The sequence below is a fragment of the Trichoplax adhaerens genome, genomic scaffold, assembly GCF_000150275.1.
Source record: "Trichoplax adhaerens TRIADscaffold_24 genomic scaffold, whole genome shotgun sequence".
Taxonomy (NCBI): domain Eukaryota; kingdom Metazoa; phylum Placozoa; class Uniplacotomia; order Trichoplacea; family Trichoplacidae; genus Trichoplax; species Trichoplax adhaerens.
Window position 1 is genome coordinate 46,279 of NW_002060965.1, and position 26,025 is coordinate 72,303.

Consider the following 26,025-nt stretch of genomic DNA (forward strand, 5'->3'; position numbering starts at 1 on the left):
ATGGATCAAGAGCAACGTCAAGCTATCCTCGATCATTGGCATACACTAGCCGAATCGATGCCCAGTAATGATATGACAAATAGTCTAATTACAGAAGGAATACTCTCGCCAAATGATTTACAGGAAATTAATGCCAAAGAAACTGAAAACAAGAAGAATACTACCATTTTGACTAAAATTTTAGCCTCAGTATCGCCTGATTGCTATGCCATCTTTATTGATGCTTTGAGACAGATTCCCAATAAGAACAGCCGATTAGCAGACATGATTGAAAGCCGTTTTAAGAAACAAGCTTCCGCTGATTATAGAAGCGACGCTAGTAAATCGAAGAATTTATCAAGTGCTCATAAACGACAAACAGTAGATCAGTTAGGTAAGGAAATAAAGTAGTAACGGCAGTTTTTCTCATTGTAAAGCGATTAAATTACTCAATTAGTGTGTTAATATGAAAGTATAACTTATAAAAATTCGAGCCTAGTCTCATTGCAGGACTAGTTACTATAGATAAGTACATTAGAACCAGCGCTATTAAAATTGAACATTTCTTTACTTCGAACTTAATTTTGGGGTTATACCGTAACCATGGACTACCATTTGTGCATATGAACGCATATACACTGTTTTATTTGTTTGACTCACCGGCATCCATTAGATATAAAATTGATTGATTTCATCGATAAAGATAGTGGTAGTAGGCATTGTAACCTGTAACTGACGATTATGAAACAACTGTAATATTTTAAATCAGTTTTAAGGAACAAATTTCGCTTTTCGCTGTATTTAAAATCATCAGCACTCTAAATCGGCCAATGAATCTCGTTGAACTTAAGATTCGTAATTCTGCTACGGTTTCAATAGAATTTGTTAATTACTCGTGTAAATGGCACCGTGCATGCAGTAAATATGACTGATCTCTCTAGCTATCCCTAATATACTGTACGGATACATTAACATTGAGCTATAGATACTACCTATTTCCGCTAATTAGATTAAAACTCAGCTATAGCTTTATTAATTGACTTAGAAAAATAATGAAATCGAAGGCTACTATCAATATTAAAACTTTAAAACATGTACCAGAAGCACCAGTTTACATCAAATAGATTTTGCGCAATTTTTGTTAACCGTTACCTCTTAATAAGTATGAAAATTTCTAGCATTTGCGTGAGTAACAGGAAATTAATCATAAATGAATAAGATTATCCCAAATAATTACGGATCCCCGACTACCCACACCTATAGCATACAGCGCTTATCTTAAATACGATCGTTTGTAATTAAAATTAACGCAAAAGAGAAACAGGTAAAGCTTTTGTCAAATTTGTAACTTTTCTCGAACTCAAACACTTAATTAATATTTTAGATAAGCTACCGAAAAAATGCTCAAGATCAATGACTCAAGAGCATCGTAAAATGTTAATAGACAAACGTATATTACTTACTCAAAAATGTCAGGATCAAATCTTACCGATATATGAATATTTACTTGGAACGAATGTAATAACATCATACCATAAACAAACAATCGAATCTAAATCGACGGCTTTTGAGTAAGGAATTTTTATACAGTACATGTTCAATAACTGTTAATCAATATTCTATTCTAATATACAATGTCAAGCTAAATTACTAGTTTGCTTATTTACTGCAAGAATGAATTTTGTAGTTAGAGAGCAGTTATCGTAATTGTTAAATTTTTTTTAACAGAAAAGTTTGCACTTTATTGGATATTCTGCCTGAACGTGGCGATAGAGCCTTTGATGAGTTTTGCAAAGCTTTAACAAATTTTAAAATAACCGTAGAAAACTTCAATACTGGTAAGCATTAAAGTTTACGAATAGGCCTAACGATTAAAACTGAACGATATGATACATGATTATCCTATTTTCTGATAGAAATAACAATAAAGTGATCAGAGTAGAAAATAGTACGATAACTACGTAATGAATTTAGATTTTCAATTAATAGTTTCATTATACTCAACTAAATCAATAGTTGGTAATTTCAGATTATTACGTACAGTTTTCGTAATTTAGTAAGTACAGCTTTTTTCGAAACTTGAGCTCTATAGAGTACGATGCGCTTACTGAATAGAAATTGCTATCATTTATTTTTCAATTAATTTATCAGGCAAACAATTATCTTTGCTAATATCGATATTACATTGCACAACTACGACATTCATTTAAAACGTAATTTAGTTACATTACTTCGCAGTATATGATGAATTCGATATGAAGCCATTTCTTTGCTTCACCTTTTATTTGTAAGCAGCCATTAATAATCATTAATTTAACAATTGTGAATCTTATTCAAATCAAAAGGGGTTGATTTTGAAGACACTCGAAAAGACACAGGTACTTCTATTTAAAGAAACAATTTGATATTTTCCGGAATTCTTTGTAATTTTATAAACATAACAGTGCTTATTTTACGGTAAGCTCGATAATATTCAGCTATAATAGGGTCTCTTATAGTCAAAATAGAGGAACCAAATAGAAATATATAATATTCTAAATCTGTTTCTTTAGCAAGAGAATAGTCATTAAATTTATGAAAAGACCATGCCTTTCTAAATCACTTACGATTGAAAGATATTCACATCATTACTTCATCAAATTGAATTAGAAGTGAATAAAAAAATTTTTATCTATACTAATATATATACCTTACGAATTAGAAAGGGATAGATTGAAATTCAGTGCAAAGAATTACTGTTTGCTGATAGAATTTACTTATCTATTTTAGACAAGATTTCAATTGTAGAGTCTAAAAATTGAGCTAGTGAATTACATGCCTTGATTGTTATGACCACAATTACTTGTAATATAGTCGACATTGAATCAAAAAGTGAAAATTGATAGTATGAAGATGTTGTTTCTATAATGCTTTATCGTTATGAATTTTTGTTGATGATAGTGGTTGATTTTATGCAAATATAATAATGAAAGAATTATCATTTTTAGATATTACCCGGTACATAGTCAGCACTAGATCAGAAATGGCAAACCGACAGAAACAAGGTATTCAGTAATTATTCACAAAAGCAGAATATTATAGAAGTAAGAGAATGCTAGTTATTATACTTATGATGATATGAAGATTATAAAATTTGTTAAGTTTAGATGTTACTCAGCAAGGATCTGACAGTGGATTAATACATGCAAACCAGCAGGATGAAGATGGTATGTAGTAGCTACTAGTAAAGAATGTAATAAAGGAATTTTGTAGATACTAGCCATTGACTTGGAACCTATGTGATGCAATTTACAATATCTAGATATTTCTCAATACTTTTTTGATGTGGCGGAACATCTGGAAGAGGACTGGATTAACTTAAAATTAAAATTAGATAATGCTGGAAAAATTGAAATCAAGAACATTCAAGACAAATATAAGAAAAATTATGATCAGGCCTATGAATTTTTAGAGCAATGGTTAATAATTTATGGCGAAAATGCAACAAAAAAGCGATTAATCGGAGCATTGAAAGCCATACAAAGAAAAGATATAGCAGATAAAATAAAATAAGTTCTTGATTCGTTGTCCTTTACAATATTGAAACAGTCTCGCATAAAGTTTTTTACAGAATCTCACAGAAGCTCATTATATAATCTCTATCTATTTTATTTTGATATTATATATTTCATTGTACGTAGTACGCTTCAAGAGCTCTTACGGTATCTGAAACTATTCTCTTTATAAAGATGATAGTACTAGATTGCACCTAAATATTGACTAATACAATCTCAATTATCGTTAATAACATGTAGAATTTCTACGTAAGAAAAGCAGTAATCGTTCTTCTTGGATAAAGAATAACTTATCCGATATTGGTTAACTAGCTAGGATATTAGAGATATCAGTAGTTATGATCACCCTTAAACTTAGTAGATCACATTTGTTGCAGACGAAAGTATATATTGGTCAAGAGCTCCATGTACTTTGTAAACAAATCAATTTGAGATGAAATTGTGTATGATGAGCAGTATCGAAACATAGTTAAAGCTATTTTATTACGCGCATAGTCATTAAATCGTCAAATAAACTAAAAAATTTTCGAATACAGAATTAGGACAATTTACCGCATTATTTCTTGTATTAACATGCTGCATGAAGCATTTTCTCTCAAAAAGAGTGCTTTGTGCAGAATTAATAATTTAAATTTCTTATATCGTTATATTAGAAACCAGATATATAATACTATTACATAATAGAATTTATTTCCAATTATCTACTATAATTGCTAGTAATCAAGTTCACATAGTATGCTTTTTGAAGTAAGCATAGAATTAAAATCTTAGCTTATACCTAAGTAATGAACTATAGTACTGAAAAATTTAGTTACTAACTTGTTCTTTTACTTCAGAATATAATTGTTAATAAATAAGGAGTCCACACATTTATCTGTAGAAGCAGTTACTGTATCTATATCTCGTGGATCTCTCGTAGACCAACCAGAAAACAATCTTGCTAACGAAAACAACTGTTGAGAACTTCCCTGTAATTATCCGATCATTATCTTCTACGAAATACTATTAAATATCAGCCTTTCTGTACTATAGCAACAAAGAATTTTATGGTCTTACAAATGAATACAAGAACAATATTATTTATGCTCAATTTTCAATTATATCAAATTTTTACAAATTCGATCTAAATAAACAACTATAGAGGAAAAAATGTTATGAATTCCGAGAAAACTGATAATAGTAAAACAAAAAACAAATATCATCATTCAGTCATATAACAACAAGTTCATGATTCTTTATGTCTATTTAATCTTCTATGTATTTAATTAGTAACGATTAGCAATTTTAATAAATGTAACTGTGGCTGATTAATTTGCTACATCTATTATCTACTTTCATGGATAGAACTCAAACTAGCAAAATCACCAATTAAAAAAATCCCTGTAGTTTAGCAAGAAGAAGAAAACTAAAAGCTAAATAACGTCCTACATAATAGCACTGAAAGTACTTTAGCTCATGCCAACACTTGCCTAATAATCTTCACTTTCCACAGTAGATTCTAAATAATTAGTCATTTTAAAGTTTAATCTTCTGTTATACGGTATTCAAATCTAAATATCGGCATTGATAGAATGCAATTTTTTCAATTACATTAGGAAGGATTACATCTTTCTTTAATTTAAGACCGGTTATGCTAACTCTAGAATATAGAATGTATTTTGAGAGAACTTCAAGCGCAAAAAATCCGGTCGCCATAAATATTTTACACACGCGAATATAAATTAAAATTTAAAATTGACTGTAATATCATACCCAAATTCTTACTAGATTTATGCAGTCTGTGTCTTATAAATAAAAATATAATTTAAATGGAAAATAGTTCTAGAAAATAGACAGATTGCAGCTATCGTACCACATAAATTTTCTAAATGGCATAACAGTAGTTAATTGATAGAGCGAGTCACTTTAAATTTTCAAGATATACTTTATCTACAAAGGGCGATCATTACAGCGATTGTAGAAATTTTATCTTCCCATAGGTTCTATTGAATATGTAACAATTTATCAATAGCTTGTTAAAATAAAGCCTTGCGCTTTTGAAAGCAAATAATCAAACATAGTACAATTAATTGATTTCGATTAATCTGAAATATAAACATAGTCTAGGCAGATATCGTCCGTATGCAAATATATTTTATCGACAATCACATCAAATCGAAATAGTATCCGTAGAGAATGCGTCTATAATTATACTTAAGCTATTCTACTTAGGTACTGAGGTTGATTTTATAACATGCAATACAAGTTGCTAATTACCTATCGATTGAACTGAGTTTACCGCCATAATTTACATTTATTCAAGAAATTACTCATTTTTGGCATAGTGCATCATTAAGGTTGAGTGAGAAATTTCACCCAATGTCTTTACCAACGTATCATTTATCCGTTAGTATAATTTGAGACTTTTATACTATTATTGAGTAAACAATTTTATTTACACGATTCTCCAGCTAATGCCTGTGCTGAGTCCCGCGAATGGAGAGTATTAGCCTATAATTACATGAAATGGAAAATAAAATCCTAACATATCGACTTATCCTCGTCCATCGAATCCACGTATATCACATTGATAATATAATTAATGGTACAGTATAGTCCTTGACCTGTACAAGATGAGAATTTACAGCTCCGTAAAAAACAAAGTAATCATCTTGCAATGATCTGGCAAATTACAGCACAATATTAAGTTGAAATATCACAAAAACGAATGGAGAATCTGCTTGACGAAGATCATTAATGATACGTTATAGTTTCATCATCTAGACAACATAGGAACTTACAGCTTTGTAAGAATTAAAGTAATCTTGAAACGATTCTACAAATTGCAGCACAACATTAAGTTGAAATACCACCGAAACGAATAGAGTAAAACATCTAGCATCACTTAGATTATGATAATTGTACAAAATTTAAATACCGATCAACTGCGGTGTCCTGTCTTTACTATATCAAACACGTTCACAGGGAAGGCTAACATATACGAAAAACATGACAATTAAAGTCATCTGAAATATTTGTGATTACCAATGTTTTCTAAAATTGAAACGTTATACCGATGGAATGTACTTTCATCATCAATTCCATGGCCAATCGTACTAATGATTGATCAGCAAAGATATTTATGAAAGACTTTTAAGCTACACCACTTGAGCCTTCAATATATCGCTATTAATATAATCGTTCGAAATGGGCTATCCTAATTCTTCTTGGAAGAGAGGTAATTGTGGTACTGACTTTACAAAATGGATATACAGTACAGTAAGCATATCGCTCCATCTCATTGACTGGAATAGAGTAGTGTCATGGTTGAAGTTGTTGCTATTGCTAATAATTAACTACTCATATTAATCTGCGAGACAAGTCTTGCATTGCTTAATTGATCTAATCTCTCAGCAATGGCTCCCAAACCTGCTGATATCAAAGCATTCATGAGGAAGCCAACATAAGCATTTTGTGGTTGAGTTTCTTTCCAATAATGAAGCATTGCAAAGCAACGTTGATCTGTAGTAGTTTGATCCACTTCTATTTTTTTCAAATCCTCAAACTCTAGATTTAATTGAATTCCAACATCCTTCCAATCAGTTCCAATGCTTCCGTAAATATCTCTAAAAAAGCATTTCACTGAAGTACAATTAATTTGCAGTTAAAATAATGCCCTTAATAACGTTATAATCCATGTAATATGAGAATGTTTGATTAAGATAAAAGGTAATGGAAGAGATGTTTATCTCATTGGATACAGACAAGATTAGTAAATAGTGAGGTAGATACACTTAAGTGTAGTCTTTCATCATGGTAAGCCTCTTAACAACGACTAACAGCACGTTCTACTTTTAAAATAGAGTATAGCAAGAATTGTCTTTTATCGCATACAGACGAGACTAGTTAAGAGTTATGTGTAGTCCTTAATTGTGGTAAGCCTGCAAACACCAAGTCACTATTCAAAAATAGAGTACTCGTATAACAAGAATTGTCTTGTATAGCATACAGACAAGACTAGCCCAGAGTTATATGTAGTCCTTGATTATGGTAAGCCTACAAACACCAAGTTACTACTCAAAAATAGAGAACTCGTATAACAAAAATTGTCTTTTATCGCATGCAGACAAGACTAGCCAAGAGTTATGTGTAGTCCTTGATTGTGGTAAGCCTACAAACACCAAGTAACTACTCAAAAATAGAGTATAACAAGAATTGTCTTCTATCGCATATAGACTTATGTGTAGTCCTTGATTGTGGTAAGCCTACTAACGCCAAGTAACTACTTAAAAGTAGAGCACAGAAAGATTTACTGGATTGCCATCTGTAGCCTGCAGACAAAACTCGTCAAGGGTGGTAGATAGTTATGTGCAATCCTTCATTCTTGAAGCCTATGAACGACTACTTATAGCATGGAACTACTTTTAAAAACAGAGTAGAACAAGATTTACCGGGTTGTCTGCTATCGTATACAGACAAGACTAGTTTAGAGTGAGGTAGACAGAGTTGTAGGTAGAGATTTATTGTGGTAAGTCTATCAACACCAAGTAATTACTTAAAAAATAGACTACAGAAGCATTTACCGGATTGTTATCTGTAGCGTAAAGACAAGAGTCACAAGACTCATTAGAGAGGTAGTTAGAGTTATGTTTAGTCCTCGATGATTGTAAGCCTATTAGCGACTACGATCAGCATGGAACTACTTCAAAAATAGAGTACAGTAAACTTTACCGGATTGTCGAAGATGCGAAGCCGTATTCTCTTGATAGTCGAAATCTTCATCACCACTTTCTTCAGACTCTTCTATAACAGCCATATAGAAGACAGGAGTAAGTTAGAAATAGAGCAAAGACATCGTATTACAACTATTATGGTGTGAATAATAAATGCTTTGGTTCAAAGTTTGAAGGAGACAACAAAGTGATTCCATTATTCACTGCAGTCATCTTCTTTTCAACTGTTGGGGTAAACTATACCATTTTGAATTTGAATTTTTTTACGTATTATTCTGCCACCACAACTTTACTAATAAAAATGATAAATTGCTATCAAAGACGTACAACGCTTCTATATTATTATGGCTGATTATGCCTCCTACTTTACACAAGCATTGAATGTAGGTGAAAGACAGTCATAGCCTGTGCTTTTACCATTTTTATATACTGTCTATCAACGGACTGCTGATTCCATCAAATGCATTTCATGTACTGAATTAACACTACTGTATTTATCTCTGGATGCTAAGATCTACTGTAGTCTACTAGGAAAGTCGTTTTATGCTATTCTAGTACTTGATCCATCTCGAGTGTCCTGTCTGACGGTGCTCATTTACCTGATGGCATCCTGGCGTCCACTTCCAACTGAGTTGCTAAATCTCTTAGTCCTGCTCGCCTAATTGCGTTGACAATCTTGTGAAAATCCGATTCAAATTTTCTCAATAAAAACAAGGTGACAAATTTGGTGACCACTTCTGGCATAGGCTGTTGTTGACTACAACGCAAGAGGCCTTCCTTTTCTAAACTAGTGACCACTTTATCAGCTAAAAGGTGAGTTAGCATAACAGAAAGGCGTTCTTGAGTTAAACTACTCCTTAAACTGGCTAAATTTTGACGTAAAGCAAGGCCTTTATAGCTCGATTGGTCCATCAGATAGGTAAAATTGCGATGATTGTGTGCTTTGGAAGCAATCTCGGCCATGTTGCTTTTCAGTAAGCCGATCCAAGGCGATCAAGATTTAAAAGTGAGATTTTGCAATCCACAACTAGTGGCACAAACAGTCTTTTGAAATATTCAATGGGTAAGGAGGAAAACAACTGGCTAGCAAAGGTTTATGAGCACTTGGAATGGAAGACTTTAATTAATGATGGCCAATTCGACGAAGGCTTCCAACTCTCTCGTATGGGCTGTATGTAGTCTAGAACGGCAGCGCTAAGGCTGTTATTAATGACTGCTCACGAGTGATTGTTAGTAGAAACAGTATGCCGCTAAGTACTATATTGAGCACAATATAGCGGTTGAATACGGCAAGAGCACTTTATTGAAGGCGTTCTCTTACTTTCCGTATACTGTCATGGCTGTCTCGACTTCTTCATCATCAGTTTTAATCGACTATTTTAAATTAACGAGCTTGTCTATGAAGGCATTTTATTCATCTGATTAGCTTGATTCTATAGCATTCTTCCTCATAAAATCCATTACAATTTCAAACCTGTCAGTGCAGTACTAAGCTGATTTCATTAACCCTACAGCATAGCAATGCATTTTATCCATGACGGAATCAGTGCTTGGCTTTGCAACTTCTTCCAGAATCAATACTTTTCCATTTACAGACTTTGACTTTCGTTTTCATCCATCTGTTGGGTGATAATCGTAAAGTCAAAGTCTGCAACTCCAACTCGAATCATTTTGACCGTAAAACGTTCCAATAGCGCTCATTTTGGACCATTATAGCCATACAAAATCCGATATTTCAGGCAGAGCTGAAACTACTGATGTATCAAAATGGCTGAGCAAAGGGATAGAACAACTGCGACCTAGCTGTTTGGATTAATTATTAAAGAACTTGTCAATGGAGGCATTTTATTCATCTGATCAGCTTGATTCATTGCAATTCAAACCAGTCAGTGCAGTACTAAGCTGATTTCATTAGCCCAACAGCATAGCAATGCATTTTTTCCATGACGGAATCAGTGCTTGATTTGCAACTTCTTCCAGAATCAAAACTCTTCCCTTTGCAGACTTTGACTTTCGGTTTCATCCATCTGTTGGGTGATATTCGTCAAGTCAAAGTCTGCAACTCCAACTGGAATCGTTTTGACCGTAAAACGTTCCAATAGCGCTCATTTTGGACCATTATAGCCATACAAAATCCGATATTTCAGGCAGAGCTGAAACTACTGATGTATCAAAATGGCTGAGCAAAGGGATAGAACAACTGTGACCTAGCTGTTTGGATTAATTATTAAAGAACTTGTCAATGGAGGCATTTTATTCATCTGATCAGCTTGATTCATTGCAATTCAAACCAGTCAGTGCAGTACTAAGCTGATTTCATTAACCCAACGGCATAGCAATGCATTTTTTCCATGACGGAATCAGTGCTCTGATTTGCAACTTCTTCCAGAATCAAAACGCTTCCATTTGCAGACTTTGACTTTCGGTTTCATCCATCTGTTGGGTGATAATCGTCAAGTCAAAGTCTGCAACTCCAAATTGAATCGTTTTGACCATAAAACCTTCTAATACTGCTCATTTGGGGCCATTATAACCATACAAAATCCGATATTTCAGGTAGAGCGGATACTGCTGATGTATCAAAATGGCTGAGCAAGGGGATAGAACAACTGTGACCTAGCTGTTTGAATTATTAATAGCATGATCTGAAGAATTGCAACCGATATGAATAGCTTTGCTCTTAGTGGTTTTTAAACTGGAGAAATTGGCATCGTTGCAGTTTGGCACTGACGATGCAGGTCGATATTCTACGTATCATGGCCAGTCAATGGCTGGCGGCTTCCTTTCTTCATCCATTATGACTGTCTACGTCGTACAGTATACGAGTAGCATCGATGAATAAATTCACAACAGAGCAAAGAATAATATCCCAAGCGTTGATCCATTAACAAATTAGTTCAGCAGGTAGAATAGAGAGAATATCGAGCGACAGTAGCATTATTGATAAAGAAAGCAAAGTCGCCAGCCAATGTGCTAGTCCTTGTACGTAGAAATGGCTGACATTGGAGGAGAAATCATCATCGGCTTGGATATCCAGTTGGCGATTGATTGACGACGAAATCAGTTCCCTTCTTGGGGAAGTTCATGAGCATCTCTTGGTAAATTATTCTCATGAATTCTAGTGGAAGAGATGGTAGTCGATTTCCATGAATGAGCGTCAACAAGAAAAGGGCATAGGCCAGTTTCGACTGGATGGAGAGGTAAACTGTCCACTCAAGTCTACAGCATTGACCCTGGAAGCATTCCATATTTTGCCAGTTTGCTCATGCCACCTTAACACTATACTATAAAGTTGTGGCAAGCAATGGCCAGTGTCGGAAAATTACAGTCCAGAACAAACTCTGACAACAGCCAGTACTGAAAGATTCTAAAATAAGGGATTAAACGATTCTATGCTACTTTAAGAACCTTGAGCAATAGAAGGATCCATGACCAAGTACTATATATGGAGAGCGTAGTAGCGCAATTAGATATCATACAGCGTACAATCTAGCGAAGCAAAACCATTGGCGCTTATAGAACAATTTGACGACGCTGGTTGATTTTGGAAATGAGCAGCTTGTAAATTCTTGCAGATGGGGTTTGACTTCTGCTGGACCATAAGCTAATCATTTGCACCGTACTGTGGCCAAAGTGGTCACAATAATATCATAAGCAAGATAGCTTAATGATAAATAGTGGTCCTCATTAGATAAGGTTAAGGCCATCGTATAAAAAGGCTGGAGTTATTAGCGAAGTTGTCGTTGGACTCATTTTCGATCTGAGGACAAGGGCGACCATATCCAAACTGCTACATCCATTTCATCTTTTGGTGGCGTTTTGAATGATTCATCTACTTGACTACAGCCTCGATAGGAATTAGAAAGCTTGACTGTCGTAGTCGATAATTAAAAGGAAAGTTTAACTCCATTCTTACCCTATCCATCCCTACACGCTATTGCTGTGCTGGATGATCGAAATGAGCTACGATGACGGAGTCAGTCAAGCCGAGTATTGCCAACTCATTCAAAAACTAAAAGAAATTCAAGCCAATAAAGAAGAACTTACACGCAATCTACAGGATATAGAATATCAAATTTATTGTCGGGAACGAAAATTATTCCAAACCAGTCGAAAATTTGGCAATGTAGCCACCGGATTGAAAGTCCAAGCCATTTTCAACGACAGCAGTCAACATGAAAGCGACAAGAGTTCAATGTGTAGTACAGATTGCTGCAAATATGGTCGTCAACGCGCTGAACGCAGTCACAGTAGCCTTGATGCTGGCGACGATTGCATGAACTTGAGTCGTAATAGTCCTGGACAAGAAGGAGCGATGAAAGACGAATTTATTTTCTCCTTGTCGTCCATGACCTCGCCAATCTATCAAGATTACTATGCCCATCAAGATGATGACTCTCACGACATGGACAATTCATCGTGTTCAGACCAGCACCATAGGACGAATAGCGGTTCGCAGTTATCTCCTCCATTCCATGCTCAAAAGAAAAGATGGCAAGGTCGTACGAGTTATGATCAAGTACAGGACTTGAGCGAGACGATGAGTAGCCATTCTTCGTCAGTACCATTCAATGATGGCCCCGACACGCTGCAAAGGAATAATCGACATGGCAATGACCATCGAACGTCGCAGGAAAGCCCACAAGCTTAGTCCATAAATGGTAGCGAATTTGATCAAGCAAGCTTATCGCTCGCAGAATCATGATGGTCATTTTCTACCTTTGGAATGGATCACGTCGATCAAAGCAAAGGTCATAAATTCTAATAATAAGAACGAGTGCAACACTAATCCAAGCTGTTAATTCAATTTTGTTCTGTTGTATGTCTAAATTAGAAAATGTGATTTACTGGAAGCAATACTCTTACCAATGCAATGATGCAATTGCTTATCGTTTCGATTCGTGAACGTAACTCTTTGAACAGGTGGACTCCATTTTTAGGGTATCAGTCTCCACCTTGATTGACTTCACTGCTAGAATGATAGAAATGGGATCGGAATTGCAATTTGTTCGGCACATTAGTATGAATAAGTTGTAGGGAAGTATTGAATTCTAGAGAATCAATAAAACTTTGATGTAAAAATAGAGTAACCGATTGTGCTCCACCTTACTCGAGTTTACGTTCAAAGGGATCATTTGTATATTTCTGCAGTATTCATTTCAGCCCAAAGGCTGTCATAATCGCTAAGTGTTTTCTTGCTACTTTATAGATAATTGAAAACTATTCTTGTTATTTTGTAAACTCTAAGTATGATGAATTATTAAAGATCAAGGATGATTGATTGCACATTACTGCAATATTGATCCACTGCACTGCATCAGCCTACAGTACAGTGTATGTGTTGCTTGCATTCCTTTAAGTTAATATGAGATGGCTAATTGGAATCATTGACAAATAAATATTTTTTGTGCTTTACAGTACGTTCTATTTCAATGATTAGCATGTTCTCTAATGGTCATGCACTACAGGTAGAATGGCTAATTCAATTTTGCATGCGGATTATCGACAGTAGCAAGCCGTCTATTTTTGATGACCGAACTTGGACAGTGGTGCAATGACTATCACTCTTTTACAGCTTCCTTCTTATTCACTCCGAATCCGACAACAGTTCGTCTTGCCCAATCCGAATTCCAAAACACCAGTTTTTAACATCCAATCCATTCCGAATCCACAAAATACAATTTTCTAAAATCCGACGAGCTATCATCTTGTACTGTATTGGGAAATGGATCCACTGCTGGTATGGTGCATCTTGAGGTTGGCCCGTGATACTTTGCATAAAATGCAGCTCGCACGTTGCTCAACATGGATTGAAAATTTTACTGTACATACTTCAGCAGAGATCAGGAGAACAGGCAAAGCAATAGAAACATAGTAGAGCAACGCAGTGATGCAGCAGAGTAATTAAATGATTCTTTTATATCATAGCAGCTTCATACTATACAGACATTTCAATTTTCTCAATTGCTTAGTAAGGAATGATGAGGTGAAAATGTTATAGCTCAATATAACCGTATATTGACAGAATAGGTAAAGTAATACTACTACCAAATAAGCTCACAAGGTATAAAATCTTATAAATTGCTTGGATAAAAGTCAGGCAGATATGCATATTACACATGGACAGTTTAAATCTACCGTTAATAACTCCTTTTTTTCCCCTACACAATTGGTTATATCCTCAGCAATTTGTTGAGAATGACTAGGAATTAATACGGTCATTTCATTTGCATCCATAATACATGGTAATTGAACACTTGCACTGATAATTATTATTAATACTATAATTGAAGATCTTTTCACGTAACAAAATGATACTTTTCTCAAGAAAAAAAAGTGACAATAAGTAACATCAAGCTAAATGCCTGATCTATACATGAATATGCGTATTAAGATAGAATTCCAAAGTCATCTGCAAGAAGCTGTTGATTTACAGCAAGATAGCGATGACGATAGCCTATATCGCATCCGAAAATTGAGTATACAAACCTACTTTAGAGGTCAGTTGAAACTTTTTACTAATATGGCTAATTGCAAGCTTAGTGAAATAAATAAATTAAAATATATTTGATAAACTACCTCTTTTCCTGGTATTATTGCTTAAGCAGTTATGACAGAACTATAGTACATATTTTAATGCGATTTTTAATCAATCATAGATCACCACATCATTGTATGACTCAGTCTATAGGTAATAATATTAAGCGATAGGAGATATTAAAGTGGTTCTATTAAAAAATAGGATGCTGTGATTGAATGACTTAAAATATCAAAATCGAACAAAATTAGCAATACCGAAGCTACATAAATAAACATTAACAACAACCAGTACATGATGGGAGTAAATGCTTTTAAATGCATTTTAATATCGTATCTCTATTTGCAATGATTGCGAGTTCTTGGAAATTTTATTTGTATGCCTTTTTATGATTGGACTGGCTACAGTTGTTTACTATTTACTATTGCGACCTGTTACTGTTGATATTGAAAGACTGTGATATAAGTAAACTTGATCAAGTTTTTTACTTTAAAATTTTTGGTTTATTTAAACTGAGCTTACATCGATCTTGAGCAGTTTAAAAGAACTCATTTTGCTTTAGCATTTCCCAACAAAACCGAATTTAGATTCATTTTTTTCCATTAGGATACTTATAAACCTTTTGGGGATCATCAAAATCTAAATCTAGCATATCTGTAATAGGCGGTTACTGACATATATATGATCATGCAGAAATTCACTACGAACTATAAAATTTCTTATTTCTGATTTTTATGTGTACATGCTGGGCTAAAGGTACATAGATTCCCAGAAATTCTACTAGAATATTGTTTATCATACATATTACGTAATGTCTTGTCATACATAATTTATAGATTCTACTGCCCTTCGCACTTATAAACACTCTTCTCTTATTTACGTACATAAACGTGTCCGAGTAAGTCATAACATTATCATATGACTACCATGAGATGTTAATATCCTTTACAAGTAGCTTATAATTATACTTTTAATATAGTATACTGTAATAAACAGCATGACACTAGATAACTTTTATTTTTACACTTATAACTGAAACTTAAACAATGATTCAATTGAACGAAACAGCATGCACAAAGAGGAAAATTTTGATCAATTTTCTTGTTTAACTTAGACTTAGTATTGATATACAGAGTTATCTCATTATCTATCTGCATAGAATCCACGTACGGTAAAATTGATGATAATTAGCTTACCTCCGCTTTATTTACTTATTTCATCTTTTTTGATGAAACCTTACATTTTTACTTTCTCTTAATTTCGACAAATTCTTAGTAAATAATAATGATATCGATTCCATGCTGTAACTAAGCCAGAATTTTCTGTTTGGTATCGTAAGACTTTGAACTTGGTTACAACATTCAATAGAAGCAGAATCTTTTATTTCAAATCTCGGCTATATACTAAAATATTAGAAATAAGAAATACTACAATTGCAGCATTTCCTTTTTTATTGCGTGAATGTGGACATATAATTTTCTATTTACATAAATATTGAATGAATGCAAATGTAGTATTCAATATTTATTGAGACAATGAAGCTCATAGTATTGTAGAAGCTGTAAATATTTATAGAAATTTATCATAACTTCACAAAAAGTAAAATATTAAAATTGTTACTTATTGAAGATGACTAATGGCATGTATATACTTGCTATGCTAATATATCTCTTAAGATTAGCAACATCAGCGATTAGCCAATATCTAATATTTCGCTTCTATTTTCCAGTAAGAATTTCTTTAGGTTGCCGGTTGCGAACCTGGATCTAATGCTCAGTGAATAAGGTACTATTTCGAATTGAATAGAATTTGACTTAGGAGCCACTAATAATAACCAGGAAAGAGGCTAGATATGCTATTTACATAGGATGGTATGGCTAGTTTGACGTAAATTAGAGTTAATGCATATTTCCTGAAGTGTTTAACATTTTTATTTATTTTAGTTAGAAATGCAGGTATACCAGTAGTTCCCATCAACACGTATAATATTAAGATGATGCACTTGGATCAGTCAAAGCACACATATCATCATTATACTCCTTTAACGCTGCCTTTCTTGCAGCTCGCTTTTTGTCATCTAAAATACTGAAGTAATTATAAAGTAATACGCATGGAACGATAACCAAAACGCTAGCAATAATAAATCCCGTAGATAACGTGAAATGAGGATACCAATGAATACCATTCTTAGAAGAAAATAAAGTCCAAAAGAAGGCAACCAAAGGAGTTACTAGTGCCTGAATGATTACTAAGTAATTAGCTCCATCTGTGTAACGAATCAGTAGTAACGAAAAAAGCTGAGCTCCAGTAAAAAGTAATATAAATGCAGACGATGCGCCAGCAGCCCAAGGATAATGAATGTTAGAATTACCCGTATATTGAGCCATGAATCCGCAGTACATGCCGTCTTGAAATTGTTTGAAAGATTTAGCCTAGAAAAAATATAGATATATATAGCAATTACATTCTTAAGTCAAATTCAAAATCAGTAGTGATCGAAACAGACAATTTATAATGATTCGGGCTGAAATTTTCTAGTAAAAGATAATCCTTAAGTCAAATTCAAAATCTATAATGATCATAATAGACAATTTATAATGATTCGGGCCGAAATTTTTTAGTAAAAGATAACTCTTACGTCAAATTCAAAATCAATAGCGATCAGAATAGACAATTTATAATGATTTGGAGTGAAATTTTCTATTAAAAGATAATGTAAACTTCAAAATGTCTGAAAATTTCCACTTGTAATTATGTCATTAGCTAACCTCTGCTGATGGTTGCTATAAAATTGCAGAATCATGCTGAATACAATAGCATCTGTACATTACAGGTACTACTACTTACTATTACTTGCTACATGATGCTATGATGTTGTTTTTACTGGTAATGTCTCGATACCTTTGGTAACTAATACTATATAGAAGCTAATCAGTTAATTCTATTGAAAAAGTAGAATCATGTCTAAAGCTAGTTGCTTCCAAAAGTATAGTCGTAACTGCTAGAAAAAAGGAATTTCGTACAGTTTCATTCATTCATGTAGTACTCCAATATTGCATAGGAGTTAAATGATAAAGTGCTGTAGAATATTTTAAATTGCTTGTAAATTTTGCAAGTAAAACGTTATAAATAATGGATTAATGGTGATGAGACTGAGATTGAAGATGTATTTATCAATACAATTCACATTGTCTTTCCTAATTTACCGTTCCAAAACCGGGTATAAACTCAGCCCAGAAAAATAGTCCAACGAAAATAAGTTTGTATGTTTGAATCCATGCCATAAAAACAAGAGCTTCCTCCTATTGACATAAAGTGTCATTAACAGGATATACGGAGGTATCATTTACTTACAAGAAACGATAACTAGTGGAATAACAAAGTTGTTATATGCGTGTAACTGCTTTAGCACTATTATTATTAAAACATCAAATAACCTTTGCATCTTTCTTAATATATCTTTCCTGCAAGACATTTGATAAACTACTTGGTAGATAGGCCAATCCAAAAACGAGCGGCCAAATTACTGAGGCAATACCCTTTTTTCGATATTGACCATTTATATCGAAAATAATCGGTTCGAAAGAAATAAACAATCCGATCAATGTGCCACATGTACATATTAGGCGGCCAAGACTGGGACGTTTGTGTAATATCATGTAACTCAATAGAACCGTGTAAGGAATTCGTAATGTCCTTAGTATAGCCTGCAAGCTTGGTAAAGTTCTGCTCGGAGGGCTAGCATAAACCACCATAAAAGCATTGAGTGTATCTAAGAGACCTAACAGCACAAAGATCTTATGTGATGTATAAGATTTGATGGTAAACAATGGATTGGCTAATTTAGCTATAATAGCGCATAACCATAATATAACTGGAAACCAAAAGTCGCAAGAAACAAGCGTAAAATATTGATTGCTAGGGCAATTATTTGATAAAAGAATTTGTGAAAGTACGGGTAAGGCAACATTCGCACCACATAGGCATATAATACAAATGATAGCAATTATAATTCTGGTCGCTCGTAGTGAGCAATAAATATTGCCTACTGGTAATGCTATGCCGTTGTTGTTCGGAGAATGATTATTGCCAGTGATTACAACAACATCGATTAAATCTTCGTTTTCTTCCATTGTGGTGCATGCGAATTATGTGTTACAGTTCAATAAAAGAACTTAATGTTTGTAGATAGGGTAGTTTGGTATCAATCAGGATTTTTATAGAGTAGTACTTTGCCTATAACGGTATGAAATGATGCCTATAGCAAGGCTTCCATAAAGGATTTACTTTAGCCGGTTATTCTGTATAATCACCGGGATTCGTTCTTTCGCCGTATAACTATTTAGGATAAAGGGATTGAAATGATGTCTTCTAATTTACTTTCGCTAGCATGGTACATAACCATACCATATCATACAGTAAGTGGTCAAAGAAATTGACTAATCCTATTCCGAGACGATTGCTATTTCCTCCATCATAACGTGAGGTAAGATTGATTGGTAAGGTAAGTTAACCTACCGTGCTCGGCTTTCATCGAGCAAACCATGTAGGCACTTGTTGATATGGAGAGTGGTATGCCCCATCGTTACTACGATACGCTATCTACGGTGGCTCAGAACGGGGCTAGGCCAGGTGACCCGACCAACATGTCACCGTGACGTAGGTGACGTTATCGAATCGAGAGCGAACAGACAGCTGACGGCAAGTAGGCGAGAAGCTGACGACAGCAACCTGACCAAGCCCCAAGATAGTAGTGAGCTGACTAAAATAGTGTCGCTGTCGTCGTCACGTCCGTCCCTAGCCTGTCGTTCTGGGCCGCAGTACAGTGTACAGTGTACAGTACAGTCTGTTCTAGAGTCTATAGTACTGTAGAAAACGCGAAAGACAGCCTTGGTCCTGGTCTCGACGAGTCGTATACAGTACGTACAGTACAGTAGATCATAACGGTTTGAACTGATGGATCGATGGATCTGATAGACCCTTTCTCAGGTCAAGAGTGGACGACCGAGCACTACAGTACAGAACTCGAATACGGTACTTTACTGTATGTACTGTACAGTGTACACTGTACAGTACTACAGTACACGTCAGTACAGTAAAGGACGAATCGTGTGAGAAGGTGACGTCGAGTGACCATCACGAGTTCTAGCGCATGACACAGCGGTCCAACGAGTGTCCTGAATAACGTGCGGATGTCAGTGCTCATGCCTACCGGATTGTTATCTAATGACGTTATCTTCTATCCCGATGAAATCGATTCTTTACTAGTGAATACGATCTAGAGGAAAGGGCAAAGATTAGAAGAAATTCTCGCCATTCGTCAACGTAATAAAGCAAAAACCACCTGAAAGTTTAGCCGTCGACGTACAGTAGATTGATTCTGGTGGAAAATTACGATTACTGCCTCATTGAAGCATCTTTTCTTGGCTGTTACGAAAGTCATAGTTTATATAAGCCATCAGTCAATTTGTTGGATGGTGACCAATCTTTCAACGCTACAATTATTGGTATTAAAAGGCTAGTGAAGGAAAAGACATAGCTGATTTTGGAAGAGAATTACATTATACTACTAAGACATCATGATGGAATCGAATGAATCAACTCCTTTAATAAATGGCTCAACCAATCATAACCATAGAGATGGGATTGATATCGTTAACAATAGTAAAGAGGATGTACCTAGTTTAGATACAGTTACTATACCCATATGTAATGTTGTCATCACTCGATCCACTGCAAGTATATTCATAGCTGTCATTAATGTTCTTAGCCAAGTTGGAATGAATATTAGTTTACCTACTCTTTCCAAAACGATCGAATCTGGTCACTGTCATAGTAATCAGTTTTTTGTCCTATTTTATTCTGGTTTGTGGTTCCCCATTCTTTTTTGGGCCGCTGTTGTGGTCGTCAAACTATGCCGTCCAACTTTTAACGTCAGGACTTACACTTCTCACAAATATTTAATTCTTTTGGGAGCATTAAACGCTGTCAACGGATTATTGGTGGTATATGCTAGTCCACCCAGTAGAACATCGCCCAGTTTACAAGCTATTCTAAGCACAACTATAATCCCTTACACAGTTGTCTTGCGTTATATCATTTTAAGAAAAGGTGTTAGCTACGGCCGATTGATATGCACCGTTGGTACCCTAATTGGGCTGTTTATCTCCTTAGAGCCAAACATCTTTAATATTAATCATAAACAAAGTAGTGGATCGGCCTCAGCTATATGGCCTTTCGTGTTCGCACTAGGATTTTTGCCAGTTGGTGTTGCAAATGTACTACAAGAACGAGAGATCATGAAAGATAATAGGGTTAGCTGCAAACTTGATATTATACCAAAGAGTCATTTTATCGATAGTGTTACAGACAATCTACCAAGTATTAGTAATTATGCTAAGATAGATAGCTTAAAAATGCACCATTTTCCCTTAAATTTCATACTCATTGTAGGAAGAATCATTGGTATTTGAAGCATGGATGCAAGTTTATAATTTTGCTGGTTTATCCATGTTGTTTTGGACCGATTTCATTCCTGGCTTTGGAGAAGTAAGTTATAATTACTCTATTGATAATTATGATGATATTATCAGCTAAGAAAATTTTGATACTTAAATACCATCCTACCATATAACACTATAATTATGTAGGCTCCACTCACGACAATAGCCAATAGCGCGTTGTCTACTTAAATTAGCTACAGTAAAGGCATTATGCCATATCGATAAACTAATTATTATAATCTTTAACGGCTAGGCAAAAACATTTAAGCAATTTCAAAATCAGATGAACTGCGGTTTCATGTCTCAATTTACTGGAAATAAATTTGTTCACTTTCCATGGGCAGCTGGTTCGGCTTGGGTTTTCATTATTTTTTACTGTATAGCAAATATGTCTTCCCTACTACTAATCCGGTATGCTGATGGGGCAATCTATCTTGTGGTTGTTCAAGCACTTGTTACCCCATTGGCTGCCTTCTTTTGGACACTTTTTACTCTTGATAACGGCTTCCATTGGCATCCCAATTTTTCTGTTTCTACTGGGTTTATTGTGGGAGGAGTAGCGGTAATATTGCCATGCGTGATACTTTATAATTATTTTGGGATGAAGGAACAACAAGAAGCACAAAGACAACTAGAAAATTCTCATTCGCATAAGAAAGAGAGCAAGGAAATATAATAGCTGAGTAGATGCTAAAATTGTTCAAACTGAAAGTAATATGGAGCCTTAATTTCAGAAATTCACTGCATGTAATATATTTTAACCATATTTGCTATACAACAAAAACCTCTGACTTTTACACTAATTGTTGGTGCGCAGATATTACCTGTAGTTTGTATTTTCATAAATGCTTATCATAAAACGGCGTCATTAAAAGAATCTAGGTCGTTATTCATCTCAAATGTATTCGATACACTCTAGGTGTAACAATATTCTTTTCTAAACATGTTAAGTTCCTGTTAGAATACATTTATTTATCGATACTGGGGTTTTACCCTGTTATACTGTAACAGACACTTAGCAAATTACAACTGTCAAAGTATTGATTGTCATGTTTTAAAAATTTGTAATTGAAGAACCTTGTACAGAACTGAAATCCCTTATTGATATAGTTTTATTATTCGATAGGTACGGTATTTTATGATAAACGATTATAATTTAAAATACAATCTCATATTTAGTTAACAGTATTAGAGACATTCTTACAAATTGATACTTTTGCTAAATGTTAAAATAAAAAGTCTTTATTATAAATTTAAAAATAAAATAAAATGGAAGCCAACTTTCTTATTAAATGATGTTATATTACATAATCATATGTGCAATTTTTTCTACGTTTTAATTGATGGATAATATAATTCCTACCATGCATACTCGTATATGCTTTCATTCTGATTGACCGTTCTATATTTGCACTATTCTAGCCTTTACCAAAATAACGGTAAAATTTTTACAGATATAGTTAAATTTCAAAGCTTTCCACTGGATCTTAAAATGATTCTCAGGCTAACTGAGAGATCAAGCTGCCAACATTCCATTAATTTTGATCATGCTTAATTCAGTCTATTTTATGCTAACTTTTTCATCTCATATCCACAGCCAGCATCCCTAATAATGTTTGTCGTTGTTATTCGTTTCCAAGAGATTGGAATTTTAGCTAATAATCTAGTGGCGAAATTAGATATGAAGAATATTTATGATAAGTTAAAAACCATTACCCATGGACTACTACAAATTTTAAGACGCTCCTAATTTAATCTTTGTGATATATACGTGTGGATGGAGGAGAGGTTGAAGATAGATTTTGCTTTGGCGCAATGATAGAGAATGAGGCGAATTACTTTATTATGCTGTACTTTATGACCTACGGAGCTGACGGTGCAATAGCAAATTTAAAAGTATTTTGAATGAGTTACACCATTATTTCGTCTCAAATATTTTGTTTCCAGTAGCGAGGTTTCTAAGCTATTACCAACATTACCTTATGTCTATATAGGTGTACTGTACTGTAGATGGAGGATAGATTAGATTTTACTTTTGGTGCAGAATGACAGCCAATGAAGAGGGATAGAGCCTTGTTTTATAGTACTGTATTTCAAAGAAAGATATAATTTCATCATCTGAATAACTTTGCAATCAATATACTATATGGTTTCTGAATGGTAGTTCCAAGCTCTAACTAATGCTTAATGAAGATAACGCAGGAAAGTTTGGATTGTTATAGCCGGCTAACTTACAGTATCCTCATTTCTTGTATGCTGATTTTTAACTTGATTGAATTAAGTCGACGTACGGGTAAAGCTTCTCTTCGATTCGATGGTTAATATTTATTAATGTCGTAGTAATAATTAACTAGCGAAACCCAAAGAGATTCCATGACAACATAGTGCGATTTTTAGGTAATAATTATATTAGAGAATAGCAGTGTGACACACGTACAATCACATTAATATTATTTGATTAATTATAAATCCCCCCCCCCCCCGCCCGCTGAAGACGTGGTACTCTTTATCACTCTTTGATACAAGTAATGTAATTATTTGTAGTTGAGAGCCTATAAATCAGTTTAGATGGGGCAGTCCCAAGCCAGTAAAGTCAGAAAATAGCCCATGGAGACAAACACCATCAATGGATTATCATCTTACCACAGATCTATAGCACAGTACGTATAATGATAATGGTTAGATGAAGTATATGTGCATCGTACCGTATTATAGCATTATTCTCTTGTACTTGACAAGAATGATTTGATGCTTTAAAAGATGGTCTACAAATCAATTTATCTGCCATAAAGAGATCAAGCCAGTCAATTACCCCGGCACAGTATTACTATTAAATATGGATGTATCCTATCGTGTGATAGCATCATTCTTCTGTACTTAACGTAAAATAATTAATTTAAAAGACAGTCTACAAATCAGTTTATCTGCCAACAGACCAAGCAAGTCAATTACTAAGGTACAGTAAAAGTAGAATAATATAATTAGATGAACTAAATGTGCATCCTATCGTATAGTAGCAACATTCTTCTGTACTTAACGGAGATTATTGAATAATTTAAACGACAGTCTACAAATCAGTTTAGATGCCAACAGGCTAAGCCAATCAATTACTACGGCATAGTATCAGCATAATAGTAGGATGAATTACACTAGCTGTACATCGTATCGCATAAGAGCGACATTCTTCTGTACTGGATGAAAATTATTGGATTATTTCAAAGACTGTCTACTAATTAGTTTAGATTCCAGCAGACCAGTAAAATTAGAAAGACAAACACCGTAAAATTGATTATCCTCTGACTCCGGTGCAGCATAGCGATAATGCAGTATGTGAACGTACTACAGTACGCAAGTCAATTCTCTGATGGTGTAAAAGATAGAAAGAAAGTACAACACTACAGACAGTATTCTATCCAATGTATAATTCACTAAACGTTCAAGAACTAGCCGGTGATTAATCATGAATATACGCGTATACAGTAGTATCCCTCTGTTTATGTTTCTAGAGTATATTATCATTCATGATAGACTATCCGATCCAGTAATCTATGGTATAGTATAAATTCTCATCGATAATAAACTACCGTAAGTCAAATAAGGGTATTCCCCTATTAACGACACTCGAGTGCATCATGATCGACTATCGAATCCATTAATCCATAGCTTAAAATGCACAAGAAATCTATACTAGAACTATATCAATTCCTATCTATTAGCAAGCAGACTTGCAAACATCAAACAAAAGAATATCGTTATCTAAGTAAAACAAGGGTATTGCTTGTAAGGGTATTGTTTGATGTCCGCTATCTAACTGCAGTATTGTACTGAGCGTACAATACGCCTTTGAAGTGGAAAAAAATCGATCGATTAATTAATTATATCGTCGAGTTGGTCAATGAGGATCGGATAACTTACAAAGTTTTGTATTGGCTACTACTTCTATTTTGTCTGGTGTTTTTTTTTATTCTTGTATCATCAAACGACTGTAAGGGTATTGACGTAGACAGGCCTCCAAGTGGAAGACCGTAGAGGATAGCTTGTATCGGATCGTTGCGCCAACACCAACTTTCCTATTTGGTCGAAAAATTTCAACATCGAGCCAAAACCATCCATCGCCAGCCATTTCTTTCTCCAAATTTGTAGTCATTCTTTGAATGAGACGAATGGTCAATCATCAAGATGGTATTATCGGAGAGGTAATGGAGGCTATTCCAATCTCTTTTTGACGTCATGGGTAGTCACGAATGACTACTATTGACGATGTACTTGCTCATAATCTCGCTTTTTATCTTACCATCTTGACCGTTGTCAAGTCCTATGTCTGATCAATCGCTTTTTATTTTCACTAAATCACTTGTCACGAATGGAAAATAATTTCCTTTGCTGTAAAAGGATGACCATGACATTCGTTTTGTTACCAATTTCTGTTTGGGAGGGGGGCATTTTTTGTGGTCCAGTGATGATATGGAACAATGTTTTCTTTTACCCTTATCATTTTCATTTTCAGTTTTCTATTGAACTCGACCAATTAGTAAGAAAAATTATAACGTATTATGTGTTGAAACGATTGGCGAATAGTGACATTATTATTTTGAACGTTAATATTAATTTAACAGCCTATTCCAGGGTAATTTATACGTTGTAATGATAGCTGGCGTAGTCAGGCACATCCCATTTCCATTTCGAACTAAACGAGACAAGAAGTTTCACTTCGTGCCAACAACGTATTGGCTAACCCT

General features: G+C 34.4%; 4 protein-coding genes across 4 annotated transcripts; 3 read left to right on the forward strand and 1 right to left on the reverse strand.

Annotated features, from left to right (window-relative positions):
• On the forward strand, positions 1-3,531 carry TRIADDRAFT_61417 (uncharacterized protein; the record flags this gene model as incomplete). Its single annotated transcript, XM_002117355.1, has 6 exons — positions 1-373; positions 1,364-1,550; positions 1,708-1,817; positions 2,325-2,357; positions 3,126-3,185; positions 3,281-3,531. 6 exons carry the CDS (start codon positions 1-3, stop codon positions 3,529-3,531), a joined length of 1,014 nt encoding a protein of 337 aa, XP_002117391.1.
• An 8,672-nt stretch (positions 3,532-12,203) lies between these two features.
• Positions 12,204-12,896, forward strand: TRIADDRAFT_61419 (uncharacterized protein; the record flags this gene model as incomplete). The annotated part of the gene is made up of 1 exon (XM_002117356.1): positions 12,204-12,896. The coding sequence occupies one exon, from the start codon at positions 12,204-12,206 to the stop codon at positions 12,894-12,896; it is 693 nt and encodes a 230-aa protein (XP_002117392.1).
• Positions 12,897-16,771: 3,875 nt separating this feature from the next.
• TRIADDRAFT_61420 (uncharacterized protein) lies at positions 16,772-18,916 on the reverse strand (the record flags this gene model as incomplete). The annotated part of the gene is made up of 3 exons (XM_002117417.1): positions 16,772-17,215; positions 17,990-18,085; positions 18,221-18,916. The coding sequence occupies 3 exons, from the start codon at positions 18,914-18,916 to the stop codon at positions 16,772-16,774; spliced, it is 1,236 nt and encodes a 411-aa protein (XP_002117453.1).
• A 1,446-nt stretch (positions 18,917-20,362) lies between these two features.
• Positions 20,363-21,962, forward strand: TRIADDRAFT_61421 (uncharacterized protein; the record flags this gene model as incomplete). Its single annotated transcript, XM_002117357.1, has 3 exons — positions 20,363-21,097; positions 21,237-21,332; positions 21,540-21,962. 3 exons carry the CDS (start codon positions 20,363-20,365, stop codon positions 21,960-21,962), a joined length of 1,254 nt encoding a protein of 417 aa, XP_002117393.1.
• Between the last annotated feature and the right edge of the window lie 4,063 nt (positions 21,963-26,025).